The sequence below is a fragment of the Paramisgurnus dabryanus genome, chromosome 12 (genome assembly GCF_030506205.2).
Source record: "Paramisgurnus dabryanus chromosome 12, PD_genome_1.1, whole genome shotgun sequence".
Classification (NCBI taxonomy): domain Eukaryota; kingdom Metazoa; phylum Chordata; class Actinopteri; order Cypriniformes; family Cobitidae; genus Paramisgurnus; species Paramisgurnus dabryanus.
In genome coordinates, this window is record NC_133348.1 from 19,186,527 (window position 1) to 19,202,359 (window position 15,833).

General features: G+C 37.7%; 1 protein-coding gene across 1 annotated transcript; it reads right to left on the bottom strand.

Moving 5' to 3' along the window:
- Positions 1–538: 538 nt before the first annotated feature.
- On the bottom strand, positions 539–14,285 carry hook1 (hook microtubule-tethering protein 1). The gene is made up of 22 exons (XM_065257067.2): positions 14,042–14,285; positions 12,908–12,993; positions 12,025–12,097; positions 11,865–11,915; positions 11,006–11,138; positions 10,838–10,905; positions 10,666–10,728; positions 10,446–10,529; positions 9,149–9,312; positions 7,679–7,819; positions 7,388–7,589; positions 7,052–7,162; positions 6,025–6,112; positions 5,667–5,733; positions 3,566–3,706; positions 3,140–3,227; positions 3,008–3,039; positions 2,839–2,921; positions 2,640–2,740; positions 2,400–2,501; positions 2,231–2,299; positions 539–2,140 (listed from the first exon to the last, which is right to left on the bottom strand). Exons 1-22 carry the CDS (start codon positions 14,084–14,086, stop codon positions 1,985–1,987), a joined length of 2,148 nt encoding a protein of 715 aa, XP_065113139.1. The 5' UTR covers positions 14,087–14,285; the 3' UTR covers positions 539–1,984.
- Between the last annotated feature and the right edge of the window lie 1,548 nt (positions 14,286–15,833).

Here is a 15,833-nt window from a genome sequence, read left to right on the forward strand (position 1 = left end):
GCATGTTGCAGTTAAACTACTTTTAAGTTGTGGCCCGGTTAGCCTACAAACTTGCATAAATGAGTGTAAAAATGTAAGTATCTGTCATCGTTTTTATAAGTTAGACTAATGATGAATGATGTGTAGTGATGTCCATTTTTCAACTCTTGATATCTTGTCAGTAAGTCACGTTAGCAAGTGGCTAATGCATGTTGCACTACTGTTACAGATTTGCTAGGGCCTGGTTAGCTTACATACTTGCTTAAATGAGTGTTAAATGTTAGTGTCTGTCCACATTTTTATTGCTTGGATTAATAATAAATAGTGTGCATTAATAATGTCTTCTCAATAAGTAATGTTAGCACTAGGTCATTACATGTTGCACTATTGTTGGACTGTGCAGAGACTGTGTAAGTTGACCAATCAGAGCAGAGTAAGAGTCGTTGAACGGCTTCACACAAATCTTTTGGGGATCTCTGAGAAATGGGGTAATATTAAATTAATATTTTGTGTTTTTTGACCTTGCATGCATTTAAACCTGTTGTTGGGGACTCTTAGAAGCTTAGACATTGGACCTGACTGGCACTTTAATAAAGTAATTGATCACAGAAACAGACTATACTGCAAAACAAACATTAGTGTTTATTCATTACATGTAAATGAAGGCTGTCAGTGCTATTTAACTCCAAACATGACTAAATATAATATCAATCAATTCTTATTAATCACAATCTCTCACAAACAATGATAATGCTCATAAAATCGAGTATAGAAATTTAAGAGTCCTTTCTTTGAAACATATCATACACAAATATTAGCATTTAGATTGTACCCATCACAGGCAAAAATCTTGATTCTAAAAGATCAAAAATGTAATAATTAACTTTACTATTTAAAACAGGTTGTATGAATGAAGAATTAATGTGATCCAACAGAAACGACATGTCTTCTGAACACAACAGCAAATCGCACAGTCTAATTTACGCAATTTACGATACAGCAAAGCCATTTCAGATGTACAATGCAACTATGATTTACGTGTTATATACGTCATTTTAAGATTGAAGCCAAAACAGGCCAATGTCACATTCGAAGCTGTTATACAATAGCATTGTGCTCTAGCAGAGACAGCTCGATTATGCGCTGGTGTTCAAATCCTGATATCGGTTTATACATCAAATAGATAAAAAGGCCCTTCTGCTTATTTAAAGAGCATGCAAGAGTCGGATCACAGTCAACTGAATATCAAATATAATAAAGCATGAAGCACCTAGATTTAGTTGAATCGATAACTCTGACCATATACATATGATGTGTATACATATTTTAATTGTATTTAATTTATTATGTTGCTTCTGAGAAAGACATTTTATTAGAAAGGAAAATCTCAAAAAATGGTGTCCAGCACCAAATACCTTTAGCCTTAACCATTGCTTAAATGTACTTTTTATGCGGCTGATTGACATGCTTGGAGACATTTTCATAATTTGGGATTGTTTTTTCAGAACGTGTAGTCTGCACACACCTGCAATAATGCAAATACAAAACTATCACAGCTGCATAGTGTACTGGAAGTCAGTTGAAGCGAAAGCATACATGCTACAGTACCATTACAGGGCCTCCTGACTCTTTCTGTGCGGTCAAGAACTGAGAAGAAGAGCCTAACAAAAGACTGACCTGTGACCTTGTACAGCCCTTCAATTCGGGCAGATTTAGCATCAGTGCTGGTTCAGAGGTGACCCTGCTGCAGACGGTTTCGGGTGGGGTGAATAAAAAGGCTACTGTACATTATAATGTGTGCTGACTGAGTTTATCAGAGTAGAATTCCTTAGTTTGTACAGATTTGATTAAATACACGTGTGACTGTTGCTAGTGAACACGGGGACATGCTAATGTTCAGTAATGGCATGCTTGTCCCCTTGTTTCGCAGTGTACTTAAGGTCACTTGAGTGTGCACGTGAGGGAAAGGAGAAGAATAGGATGTTGGGAGGTATTCAAGACGACGTTACTTGGAAGAAGTGGCAGGCACGTTGATGGACGTCGTACGGCGAGCGTTGGTCACCTGACGTTGCTGAGCCAAGAAAGACTGGCCGGGCGGCACTATAGAGTTGGACAGCCCCTTAAGCCGTGACTCGATTGCCATCTTCTGAAAGCTCAAACTCTTTATGTGAAACAAGAAGTGAGGGAATTATTAAATATAAAGATCATAAAAGTGTTTTTTTTTTCAAAGTATTGAAGCTCGTCACCATACCTTATTATACCAAGCGGTCACAATTAACTTCTCCTCATATTCCCTCAGTTTGGCCTGTTCACACTCACGCTTGGTGAAGAAAAGACAGAGATTAAGAAAGAATAAAATACATTTCTATAAGATAACATGTTATAAAGTCCATGAGATGAACATAGTGATGGTGATGTACCTCCAAAGCAATGATTCTTTTGTCTTTCTCTGAGAGCTGACTTTTTAGGGACTGAATCTCAGCTGAAGCTGGGTTTAGTTTGGGATCCAAAGCTCGAATCACCTTAAAAACATACATTTATTGTTGACCATCCAATGAAGGCAATAATTACTGTGGCTTAGACATAAATACTGTAAGTGCACACAAAGACAAAGTGGTAAACTTGGTCATGTGTTTGATAGCTGAAGTTAAAATAACTACATCTCGAGCTTTCTCCAGGTACATCTTGTATCGATCCTCCATCGCCCTCATGTCCTCATCTTTTTTCTTCAGCGCTGCCATCAGCTCATCCAGCTTCACATCTGAAAGTAACACATTTGTTACACCCAAACCTGCAGTTTGACACCTAGTTCGAGCTCTAGATGGGACTTTAGGATGAGTTATAAGGTCAGAGACTCACTGGTTTGAGTTGTGTCTGGCTGAAGGTCCTCCAACAGCTCTTTCTTCTTCATTATTTCATCTTGTGCTTCATTCAGCTGTACCCTTGGATAAAAAGCATTAAAAAAAAGTGTCAAAAGGTAGACAAATGTGAACATCAATCAGTAATATTTACCAATACGTAAACTTACATATGAGCATCCAACTTCCTCTTCAGATGAGACTGTTTGGAAAAAAAACATGATGTCAAACGCTAAATAACTTAGTAAAATAGCAGGTAAAAAGTACAGCAGTGCCACCAAGAGGCCAATATGTGCACTTACATCATCAGGTTTGGCTCCTTGTGTCTGCAAGGCTTTTTGTAGATCCTCTACCTGCTGCTGTAGCTCACAGATTCTTTCTTTGTTTAATCTTCAAATAAATAAAAAACACAAATCAAGGTCCACTTACATGGGAATGTCCACAAGTTTAAAAGATGAGAAAAGCTATTGTTTTCCAATAACTGATACCTATGGATGGGTATAATGCATTTTGTCATTCAAATATAAAACAGGCAACAAAATGTATTTTTTTTTATTTGTTATGGCTTCGTTTTGTTTCACTGAAAATGTGCACTCATCAATCTGAAAATCCATGTCAACTCAGTATTTGGGATTGTTCTAAAGAAACCTAACATGGTAAATGTAACTTAATTTGCTTACATTTGACTAGTGTTTGTGTGATGCTTGTGTGTGTTTGACATTCAGTACCTATTCTCTGTGTCCACTTCACTGCGTCCCCGCCTGGCCTCCTCCAGCTGTACCTGCAGCTCAGACATGCGCTCGTTCTCCACCTCCTCCTGCTGCAGCTGCAACATCTTATTCTCATGCTGCAGACGAATAAACTTCTCCCTAAAAAGCATGTCAACATTATTTTAACTCATTCCCTGCCAGCCTTTTTTGGAAAAGTTGCACGCAAGCATTTTTTGTGATTTTCACAAAAGTTTCACAAAATCCCTTCCAATAATTTTTTTTCTAAAAATATATAAACATACAAATATATTTTAAAATAAAGAACAGACCCTTTGCTTTCAAACAAACAATAAACAAACAGGGGAAAAAATGTTTCATACTATCTATATTTTTTACATTATATATTTTTATATTTTCATAACACTTAAATGTGGGTATTTTTCAATTTTTTAGCAAAAAGCTGAAATAATTGCATTTTTGTGAAGGAATTTTGTGAGATCAGAGATCAAAACATACACGGAGTTTAAAATTAGTAATTTTTTTACTTCAGTTTTTTTATAAATTGGGCATCTAGCAGATCAGGGGCTTTTTTTCATGCAAATGTTTTCTCTTAGAGTTAATGGCCAATATTAAAGGGATAGTTCACCCAAAAATGAAAATTCTGCCATCATTTACTCACTCTCATGTTGTTACAAACCTGTATTTATTTCTTTGTTCTGATGAACACAAACGAAGATATTTTGAGAAATGTTTGTAACCATACAGTTCGTGGACCCCATTTACTTCCATAGTATTCTTTTTTCCTACTATGGAAGTGAATGGGGTCCACGAACGGTTTGGTTACAAAAATTTCTCTAAATATCTTCCTTCATCTTTATCAGAACAAAGAAATTTATGCGGGTTTGTAACAACATGAGGGTGAGTAAATGATGAGAGAATTTTCATTTTTGGGTGAACTATCCCTTTAAGACATTTCAACACAAAAATACTTATTAGACTAGATTTTTTGGTTTCCAAGAATTAGGCATCACTCAAATGCAATATAATAAAGTAGTTATGTAATAAATCGTTGGCATCTAGTGAATACTGCACATTATTTCATCAAATACATGCTGGATATAACCATTCAAGCAATTCCAGTATTAGGATGTGACATTTTCACTAAAATAGAGATGGTCCTCACTGCGGAACACAACATCCAGGGGGCGGGGTTGGATCTAGATCCAACTCCTCCCACTTTATATACTTTGTTCCGCCAAATGAACCAGTATATTTGCGTTGTTGCAGACCGCAATTAGTTGCAACTTGTGGTCGCCAACGTTTGCTCTTATCAATTTAAGTGTACGTTTTATTAATAATATAGTTGAGAAAGATTCATAATTTAGAAAGTATCACAGTTAGGTGTAAGGAGAGGTACGGACATGTTCCCGACAGTTTGATATCACTGAAGGGATTTATTTGTACATTATCCCACACAGCTATTCCTATACGAGTAAATATAAAAACAAATTTATTTGATATCTTTTATTAGCAAAATAAAATAAAAAGTAAACCATCTACGAGGGAAACCTGTTTCCTAATGGCTGTAAGCAAAGACGCGTTAAAACAAGTTCAAAGTCCATATATATTTTAATAATTATGCAAATTTATACTGTATCCATTAATAGGTCTTAAACTGCATGTGGTAAGATTACTCATAGTAGGCTTACCCGAAATGTTTTACTCCAAAACATTATAGCAAAAAACTTACATTTCACCCTAAAGGCACTTTTATTGTAGTCATAAGTAAAGTTAGTTTTTATGTCAAAATAATAACTTAATTTAGTTACGACTTAATGCGGAAATGGTAACGCAGAAACACGTGTATGACGTGTCTTGTGGTAAAACTGCCGACCAATGGGATCTCTGGATCGGGATCCAGCTCCGCCCCTGGATCTAAATCCAACCCCGCCCCCTGGATGTCACGTTCTGCAGTGAGGCGCTACTGCTAAAATATGATACAAAATATTTACATCTAAGATATTAGTAGGGGTAAAAACTTTTTCATGTTAAGGTTGACATTTGCACATAATTGCTCATTCACAAAAGAAAAGGAATAATATCCCGTCACACATCATACCTGTACTCAATAGGCAACATCTCAGCTGCCAGGTTATCATGGCTTGGACTTCCTGTTTGATATTTTCCTGTAAAGTATAAAATACACACGTTTAATTTTCATAACGTCATCCTAAACATAAACAAAATGTTCAGTTTAGCATTATTGGCTTTGTGGGATGTGCAAAAAAACAAATCACTGAAAAATCTGTGTTCGATATAAACAAATGCAATCAGAATATTGATTTAAGTGGCTGTTTTATTATTCTGTGTCTTTATTTAAATGCTAATTTACTCTGTGTGTGGTGATACATGCCAAGACATCAGTTAGTCCCCTTAAAAACATTTCCAGATGGCAGGTGTGTTATCTGCAGTCATACCTGCTTGTAATAGCTGGTCTTGTTGAGCCTGTGTACATCGGAGCTCTTCATTGATCTCTCTGAGTGTGTCCCGCTCAATGCTGATTCTCTGATGGATCACATGCAAACACAATTATCACAGGACTGATGTTTAAAGCTAAAGTAAACATAACTGTGTAAACGGTTGTGCACAGCAAGGCTTTAAAATTAGTCTGAAAATGCCTGGGGGACGCCGAATGCCAGCTGTTTTTTCAGCTGAGTGCCAGCTTTTTTCAGCCGAGCGCTTTGGTAGCTGTGATACTTCTGCTCTGTTTATCAATCGTTGTTCAATGTGCCGACTGGTTGTTGTGATATTTGTCCTGCCCCCCCTCCACTGTGATTGGACGGCCTTGTGAGAACTGACATTGATGAGCTGAGCTTTTCACCCAAAGTTTAATCTTTTTCAACTCTAATGCTGCGTTCAGACCATCCGCGGTAGAGGCGTAAAGAAAGCATTTCATGCGTCAAGCACGATTGATTTCAATGTTAGGGCAATGTAAAGACGCGTTGACACGCGTCTGGAGGTCTCACGGCGCGAATGAGGCATTTAGCACGGCACAGTTGAAAATTTTGAACTATGGAGGTAAAAAACGTGCTGCGTTAACCAATCAGGAGCTTGCTCTAGTAGTGACGTGATTACAGAAAGCGAGCAGAGTCGCAGAAGCTCCCTTGACACGAATTTCCACGTGAATGTCTCAATAACAAGAATTTCACCTGTGAATGAAGTAAACTCAAAATTTTCAAGCGGCAAACTACACGTGGTAGACGCAAATTTGATGCCTCAAACGTGGCTGGTGTGAACCCACTGTCAGCACTCGATGCAGAGCGAGGAAAACTGGTGAGTGCTGGCTTTCAGTGCAGGAAAAAAATGCTAGCTGCTGGCAAAAAAAACCCTCGCCGAGCATATTGAAAATATACGCCAGCCGCGGGTGTAAAAGCTTTGGTGTGCACGCCCCCTTAAGCTTTAGCTTGTCGTCACATTGTCAAATGCATGTCAGTGTGTCTCTACCTCTTTCTCCTTCAGTACTGTGTCATGTTTCTCCTGAAACTTTTTCATCTCAAAGGCCAGGTTATCAGCCCTTCGAGACTCCTCGGATGATTTCTTATGAAGTTCTTGCACCTGTTGATTAAGATATTCATTGAATACAGCAATTTAAATAGATCATCATGTCTACATCCTACTGGCTATTTACTTTCTGACTGGCAAAACAAAAATGCTTTCCTATTGAAAAAAGTAGGACAACTGCAGGACATTTGGCTGGATTTCTTAGTCATTTTATCTTGGGCAAATTTCAATTCATGAATCCACAAAATTAGCCATGTATGTCTCTGTGTATGTTTGTACCTGTCTCTTGTATGTTTCCAGCTGAGCTCTCGCAGCATTGGCCTTACGAAGCTCCTCTTCCAGGCTGACCGTATTGTGCATGTAGGTCATATTTTTCTCCTCCAGAGCTTTCACTTGCCGCCTGAGATCACTCAGATCTTCTAATTTCTTCCTGTACGTCTCGACAGAAGCCTCCAGTTTCACTGCCCGATCAGAGCAACTCCTAAACACACACGGATGATAATGGGATCTGTCTGATAGACAAAACTTCTTTAAAACGCCACACATAGCACATAAAACACATGCACACACCTCAGTACGTCTAATTCATCTTTAAGTGTTCGGGACTCCTCTGCCAGACTGGTCAGTTCATCGTTACGATGCTGAAGCTCCACGAGTTGTTTCTCAAGTTCTTCACAGTGGATGCGGTAATCATCTTTAGCTGCCTCCAGTCTGGTTAATACACACAATGTCCTCTTACTTTACTTATACACTTTAACAACATTTTTTCCACACTTTATTTATTATTTACTGGATCAATATTTGTCTGATTAAGCCACTGACTATGCTGATATTTGTTCCTGTAGCTCGATCGTTCAAAACAAGGTTGTGGGTTTGATTCTCAGGGAACACACATACTGATTAAAATGTATACTATAAACATACTGTAAGTTGCTTTGGATAAAACATCTGCTAAATGAATTGAATTGAACCAGAACCAATAGTTTACTATTATTGTAATTCAATAAATTCATTATTTATTCATTCGCATACACACCAAACACGAGTTTAATGATTTGCGCGAGTAGATTACATACAAAGTCAATGCAAAGACACGATCAGATGCGTCCTCGTGTGGGGCGATGCGAATGACGCGATATGGGAGGCGCATTGGCCGCGAAAACATGCGATATTCGCCTCAAACTTGAGTGAAAAATTAGCATGACACGAAGTTAAATCTCGCGATTAATCTAGAGCAAGTAATGCTACCAAACTTGGGGCATCGCGTTGCTCGCTCTAGATTACTCGTGGGATTGAACTTTGTGTCATGCAAATTTTTCACTCTAGTTGAATATTTTTAACTTGGACGAAGACGCGTTTGAGACGAATAGCGCGTGTTTTCACGGCAAATGCGCCCCCATATCGCGTCATCCGCATCGCACCACAAGAGGACGCGTCTGATCACGTCTTTGCATTGACTTTGTATGTAATCTACTCGCGCAAATCGTTGAACTCGCATCTAGTGTTAACCCACAGCAAATCTACATACACCCTAAACGCATAAGCATCTCGTTGCTCTCTCTAGAATCTGGATTACTTGCGAGATTTACATTTGTGTCATGCAAATTTTTCGCTTGAGTTGAATATTTTAAACTTGTGCGAAGGCGCGTTTGAGGCGAATAGCGCATGTTTTCGCGGCAAACGCGCTGCCCATATCGCGTCATCCGCATCGCACCACACGAGGACGCGTCTGATCACGTCTTTGCATTGACTTTGTATGTAATCTACTCGCGCAAATCGTTGAACTCGCATCTAGTGTTAACCCACAGTAAATATACGTACACACTAAACGCGTAGCATCTCGTTGCTCGCTCTAGATTACTCGCGAGATTTAACTTTGTGTCATGCGAAGGAGCATTTGAGGCGAATAGCGCATGTTTTCGGCCCGCGCGAGGCTGCCTCTGATCGCGTCTTTGCATTGACTTTGTAATCTACTCGCGCAAATGGTTGAACTCGCATCTGAAATGAGTGAAATACGGGCTTGTGGAGGTAGAGTTGTACCTGAAGGTTTCTTCTTGAAGCTGCTCGAACTGAAGCTGTAGTTGGCTGTGCTTTCTGCCTGAGGGAGTGTTGGGGTCATCAAACGTATCGAGCTGTTGGGTTCGATCTGTCAAGAGGTCATTTTCTGCCAGGAGGCTGTTTCTTTCCTCCTGCAGTGCAGTCACCTGATCAAAGGGAAAGTAGGCCATTTTTCAGGGGTTTCTGGGAAGCAGTTCAGTTTATGATTATTATACCTCCACGGCATCATAAAAAATGCAAAACTGTAACATATTTGACATATTTTCTTGTAAATTAGCATATTTTTATCAGGCGTTCTGTTTAGGTTGAGTAATTTCACTTTAATGGCAATAAAAAGGTTATTAGTCAGTAAAAGAAAGGCCTTTTGTAAACAAATTTGATGGTCTTTCCCTGCAAAACCCTTAAAGTACAGACAAAAATTAACATGTAAGATGGTGTTAAAAGTCCAACTGCTAAAGATAAAAGAGAACGTTAATGAGTGCAGTTTCCCATTTATTTGCATATGAATTATTTGTGATTGTTAGGCTTGTTAAACTGTCCCAAAGCCCGATGGCAGCTTTCACATTTTTTTGATGCCAATATAAAAACCACCGCAACCTGATAACCCATTCATTTCAGTAATCTGATGAGCTCTTCTCATCATACTTTTTTTATAAGTGTTAGGTTGGTTAGTGGCAACGCAGGATTTTAGTTTGTAGTTAAGCCTTGTTCCCATGCATTCGATAAGACTCACCTCTCATAGGCCATGGATACTTTACAACTCAATCTGTCAAGAACCAGCAACACATGAATTTCTATCCCATAAACAAGCACAGGCAATGTGACATGGCAGTTTAATGTCTGGACCTAATGTGTTATTTTATGACAAACATCCTCTAGGCGTTAAATAAAATATATTTCATCCACTCATCTCTACATAAAACCACCAACAAAAAAACTTTAAGCACTATCTAAGCTAAATCTGTTCATCCGTGAAGCAACAGAACAGCAGGACTCACAAATGCCGTTTACTGAGCCGACAAAAACAGTTTTCAACCACAAGCATTAAAACACACCATCACTGGACATTTCTCTGACCACTGCCTGCTACAAAACCAGACTAACCAGTTGTTTATAGATTTATGTTTATCAGTGTACACTCCAGTGTCAGATATTAACTTTCTTAATGAGGAATATGAAAAAAAAACTTTAGACAAACTTTTTGCTTTCTATACCTATTGGTCACGATTATATTGTATCTTTGCTTATGTAAGCTAACTCTTTGAAACTGAATTCTTACCTGCATGTCGAGCTCCTGGCAGCGCTGGGCAAGCTCATCTTTCTGTGACATGACCAAAGCCAGATCTTCTAAAGCTTTCTTTAACTACAAATGAAACATGTCATGTCATCATTGAGCTAACGTAAAGCACTGATATTCCAGAGAATAGCTTTGACATCTTGCAAACAAAAAATGAATTTGAGTGGCAAATGAGGAGCTGTCAAATGTCTTTATTTCTTACCTGTTGATCAATGTCTCCAAAAGGTTCTGTTCCTAACTGTGGCGTGGCCTCCTTGCTCATAAGCTACACAAATGAAAACAATCTTTGAATTTTACTTCACACACTGTAACAGTTCAGTGTATATTAGACAACATGAAACCAAGTTATAATAAATAAATGAATAGTCTCTAACATCCTGAATGGCAGTCATCACCACATGTTGCACAGATTCCTCCAGGGTCATGATGATTTGGATATAATCTAAACAACAATGTTAAAAGATTTAAAATTATAGGATAAATCTTAAACAACTAATTACACATAACTCCAAAATGTATATATTCTGCTTTTCCTCCCACACCTTGTTTCCGTTCACATTTGACTGCACACCCCAGGATGAGCTGTAGGAGGCGTCCTAGCTCTACTTGATCAGAATGCTCTACAACACGCACCAGATCAGGCAGAGGAAAACCTGTGATCTGCTGGCTCAAAACCTAAACAAATCCATAGATCAATATTCGTATTAAGAGAGAATAAATATATTTCTTTTTTGTTTTAAACCAAACATAAATTGCAGCTTTAAAATTAACTTAATTATATACTTATAAGTACTAGTTAATTACTTATAATTTCTAAGAAGTAAAGTGTCTGGTGGCATGCATTTGTTATTACCGTATTTTCCGGACTATTCATGAATAAGTCACACTTTTTTCATCGTTTGGCGCTACCTGGAACTTGAAGTCAGGTGCGACTTTCATAATGTCAAAATTATTTCAAATGAACCAAGAGAAATCATTTCGGTCTACAGGCGTGAGAGTCCGCTCTATGTTGCTCCTGTATTTATTTAATTCAATGAATTCAGTAATGTGAAATGACTTCAGGACTTTTTGAACTAGATTTGGCTTGTCGTGTTAATTTAGCCTATTCAGCCTTCCAGGTGTGTTCTGTATGCTATTGTGTATCGTGTAAATAACTGTTAATGTTACATTAACATGTACGGACACCTATTCAGCCTGCTGTTCTGTGCTATTGTTTAGTTCAATAACTTGCCTTTCCAGATTAAACGTCTGTACTTCGGCTTAGATTTTGTGAAATGATTTTCTAAATAAACGCAATGTATAGTCCAGTGCGACCTATATATGTTTTTTCCTCTTCAAAATGCATTTTTGACTGATGATAGTCTGGAAAATACGATATGCAAGCATTTTAACATTATTTACCTCGTAATAATAGTCAATAATCATTTGAAGAATCTTTTTGAGGTTATTCATCTGTAAACACAAAGTAAAACAGACTTTAGCTTTAGTTTACACAACTTTTGTGATGTGTACTTTTGTTAAAAGCTTTTAAGCACCAAGGCCTAAAATAAAATACATCTACCTTGAGTCTGACATTATCTCCAACGCCCTCTTTAATGCGTGCCAGCCAGTTCTCACTGAACCATGAAGGATCTCTGTGATGGAAATATATTGATCAGTTTGGTTAAGCCTAATATACTTTCTTTCAGATAAAGTCATACAAAGACTGCAACCTGTAAATACAATGTAATACACTTGTATTTTCTTCCCTTTATATCCTTCTATAATGTATTAATATCGTACTCTCAGGTTCTCTATAAACAACACATGCTAAACATTACATTTGATTGCAATACACGACAAAGAAAAACAAGTAATGTGTGTCAGGTAATGTGACTCTAAAGACTACCCAGAATCCAAAGTCATCACTTATTAAAACACAGACATTTAAATCAGTAATGCTGGCATGATGGAATTCGAGTAGCTGTCAGCGAAACAGACACAGTAAGCTAGTGAATGAGAAACACAGTGAACGAGAAACATAACAGATATAACCAAACAGCATAGTTTTTATTATCTGTCACGGGTAACATTTTTTAAACAATCCCTAATACTTTATTTATATTTTTCACATTACATTATAACTGTGACTAAAAGCATAAAAAAATGTATCATTATTCTGCAAAGTACTGCATTAAGTCACATTTTAAAGCACACATTTAATCTGGGCTCTTACAGGCTCTTTTTTTCTTAATATTCAGTCTAAGTCTTAACATATAGGAAACATTTTATTCAAGTGTTTCCAAACTTTAAACCAGTAGTGTAGTGTAGTCTGTCTATAAAGCTCACAGGTACCGTATATGGCTTCACACTACCAGAGGTCATGATTTGATTACTCCCTGAAATATTAAACGATGTTGATTTACAATAAAGTTTCTATTAAATAAATACATCTAAACACTCACATCTGATGCAATGCCTGAGACATGGCGGCCCCTGAGATCAGATCTTCCACTGTCTTGCATGGGGCTGCAGTGTTGAAGGTCTGCAGCTAAGGCAAAATATACAAACAAATTAAACATTAAAACAGCACAGAATTCATAACAAAAATGTAAGATCATAGCGTTATAATGAGGAAAATCTGCTTTGACATTACAATGTACACCTTCTAACTAAAAGTAATACAATGGCCTAAACATTAACAAAATGCCCCAACAGGTTAATGTTTAAATACGTGCTAAAGATCTTTGCACAGTTCTAGCATATTTCTAGGCTCTGGTGATTTGCCAATGCACTTGGGACCACAATGTTAAATGTGCCACACTTTCGTGTAACTATTCAAACCAGCAGGATGCACCGAATAGATAAAAATGCCACAGATCAGGTGTAAATGACCCAAAAGTGACCCTTGTGCATCCAGTATGCAAACTAATCACAGTAATGGTTTAGAGCAGTGCTGTCCTCAATAGACTTACACTATTATCTAGGAATTTTACTACAGTTTACCATATTAAATAATAATAAAAGTATACCAAAACGTTTTAATGTGTTGTATAATATTTGATTTGGTAAAAATTATGAATAGGGGAGCTTTAACGTTAAATATTTTTGTGGGCGGTGGGAGGTCTTGATAACAAAAACGCTGAGATCCACTGATTGACAGCCAGATTCTGCTAACTTAACTTATACCATCTATAATGGGATCAAAGCGGAATTACATTAGACTGAGCTCAGAAATGCAATCCACAATCCACAAATACCTCACAAACATTCAAGTTAAACAGATTAAACGCCTAAATAGGATGAGGATGAAGTGTTTCTCTCGTCTTTCTTATGTAATGATCATCACTGTACGTTTAAAAACAGCGCAGCATTTTCATACTCTTAAGAATGTACAGCAAACCGCATTTGGTTTAAGCACACCGCTGTGGCTTCTATGGCTTATTTCCGGTATTTTTGGACCCTGGTGCTACCGGCCACCGACTACCTGCGACAGGTAACGCTATCCCCATCGATCCGATCGGACATAAATAAACGACCCTTGAAGCGCAGATTCAACAGACCTTTGCATATAAACTTCAAAAAAGGCAACGCCTTACCCAAACAGTCAGGCTTTCACACAGCACCGTTTTATTTAAATCCATTTCTCCTCTGTGTTAGCAGGCAATGTTTCCGTCCACCTGTCAACAATGCGCTTCCCACTGCATCAGACCTCACCTGGGGGTGTATTTGCTTAGCGCTGACCAAGTCTATGGCGTATACGCACCAATATAAGCGTATAGGGTTTCGTGAATGCACACCGATGATATTTTACGCGCTGCGAAGAGAGCGCAACAGCGAGGAATAAAACGCCAATGAGGTGCGTTCGACTTTAAGCGGAGATGCGCAGACCGATCAGCGTATGATATCAAAGTAGCGCGAGAGCAAACGGTTCTCTGTTCGGTCTCGCGGTAATGTGATGTCACGCGCAGATCAATCTGCGCATCGCCGCATAAAGTCGAGCACACCTATGGTGTCTTGTGTTAAGAAGACTCGGTAGCCAATCACAATACAGAACTGAGAAGGCTGGCAGAGGCAGATCATTGGGTTTCAGGCAGCTAGTGAACACGGATGATTATGATTTCTACATATTCACAAGAGATGGGCAAATATTATAATTGATTATATTTTAACACGCATATAATAATGTAAAATGTAATACTATTGTCAACAACAAAATGTAAAGCCCCCTGTTTAAGTATACCCAATAAAATGTAATAGACCTTGATAAAAGATGTATATTTGTTACAATCAAACCATAATATCTGGATTTTAAAAGTTTTTAAGCTTATTAAATGCTTGATTTATAACATTTTAAGTCTTCTTCTTTTCATCTCGAAAGTTTGTTGAGGTGTTTTAATGGGCCCCAGCCCCTGGATGGGAAACTGTGTAAGTGTTAAATCTTAAATGTAAAAAAAATGTTTTGTATAGTTAATATAGTTAATTTCAACATATCTTGGTACATTGTTATTAAAAAATAAAAAAATAAAAGCAAACAAATCATGTTCGTATAAAATATATGATAAGACAGACTTTAATAATGATTTATACTCTATGAATTTCTGCTGTTAAACATTTACACTCATAATTTGTATAATATGCCTCTGAAAACCTTTTATGACCCCTTTGTAATAAAAACAAGATTGTGATCTGAAGTCACGTGCATAAAATACCTAATACGGGAACAATAATATATAAGAAAACATCAGTGTCTTTATTGCATATCATTTCATCAGTTGCCTAAGTTTACTTTATGTCTTCAGTTTGTCTTTATGAAATAAGACGAAAAAACCCATAAACATTCTGCTGAGACACATTAATCATGGCATTAGTTTGCATGTTATATACACCTTTTGTATGGTAAATTCCAATTATTTACCGGACTCTTCACCATATACGGGATGGCGTAAATGGTAATAATCCTTGACTGACATGACACTGGACTTTGACCTTGACAGCCTTGGCTCAAAAAGGGTGCTCTCAGAGGGCTGAGCCCTTTACCTTGCTTTGGTGACATCAAGGTCTTATGGATCAACTGCTGCTATTTTCAGCCATTGTGACCTTGCTGGTTTGGGCAAAAAAAGAAAGATTAATATTAGCTTTAGCGAAAAGTCAGGGCAAATGAACTCAAGTATGCAACTAAAAAAAGATACAACTGAAAAAAGTGAACTGTCTCATGGTTCGATGACATGGGGAGAGATTTCTACAGTCCTACACGCACGCACACACACATGTTTTGTGGGGACATTCCATAGATGTAATGCATTAAACTGTATATTCTATTCCCTTCCCCTACCCCATTCCCTAACCCCAACCATCACAGAAACCCTTCTACTACTTCACATTTTCAAG

Coding starts and splice junctions, on each gene's coding strand:
- hook1 (XM_065257067.2), bottom strand. CDS start 14,086: ATGGATTTAAATAAAACGGTGCTGTGTGAAAGCCTGACTGTTTGG. Junction 5,734..6,024: donor AGACCAGCTATTACAAGCAG/GTATGACTGCAG, acceptor TATACTTTACAG/GAAAATATCAAACAGGAAGT. Junction 2,141..2,230: donor TGACCGCTTGGTATAATAAG/GTATGGTGACGA, acceptor TTTCACATAAAG/AGTTTGAGCTTTCAGAAGAT.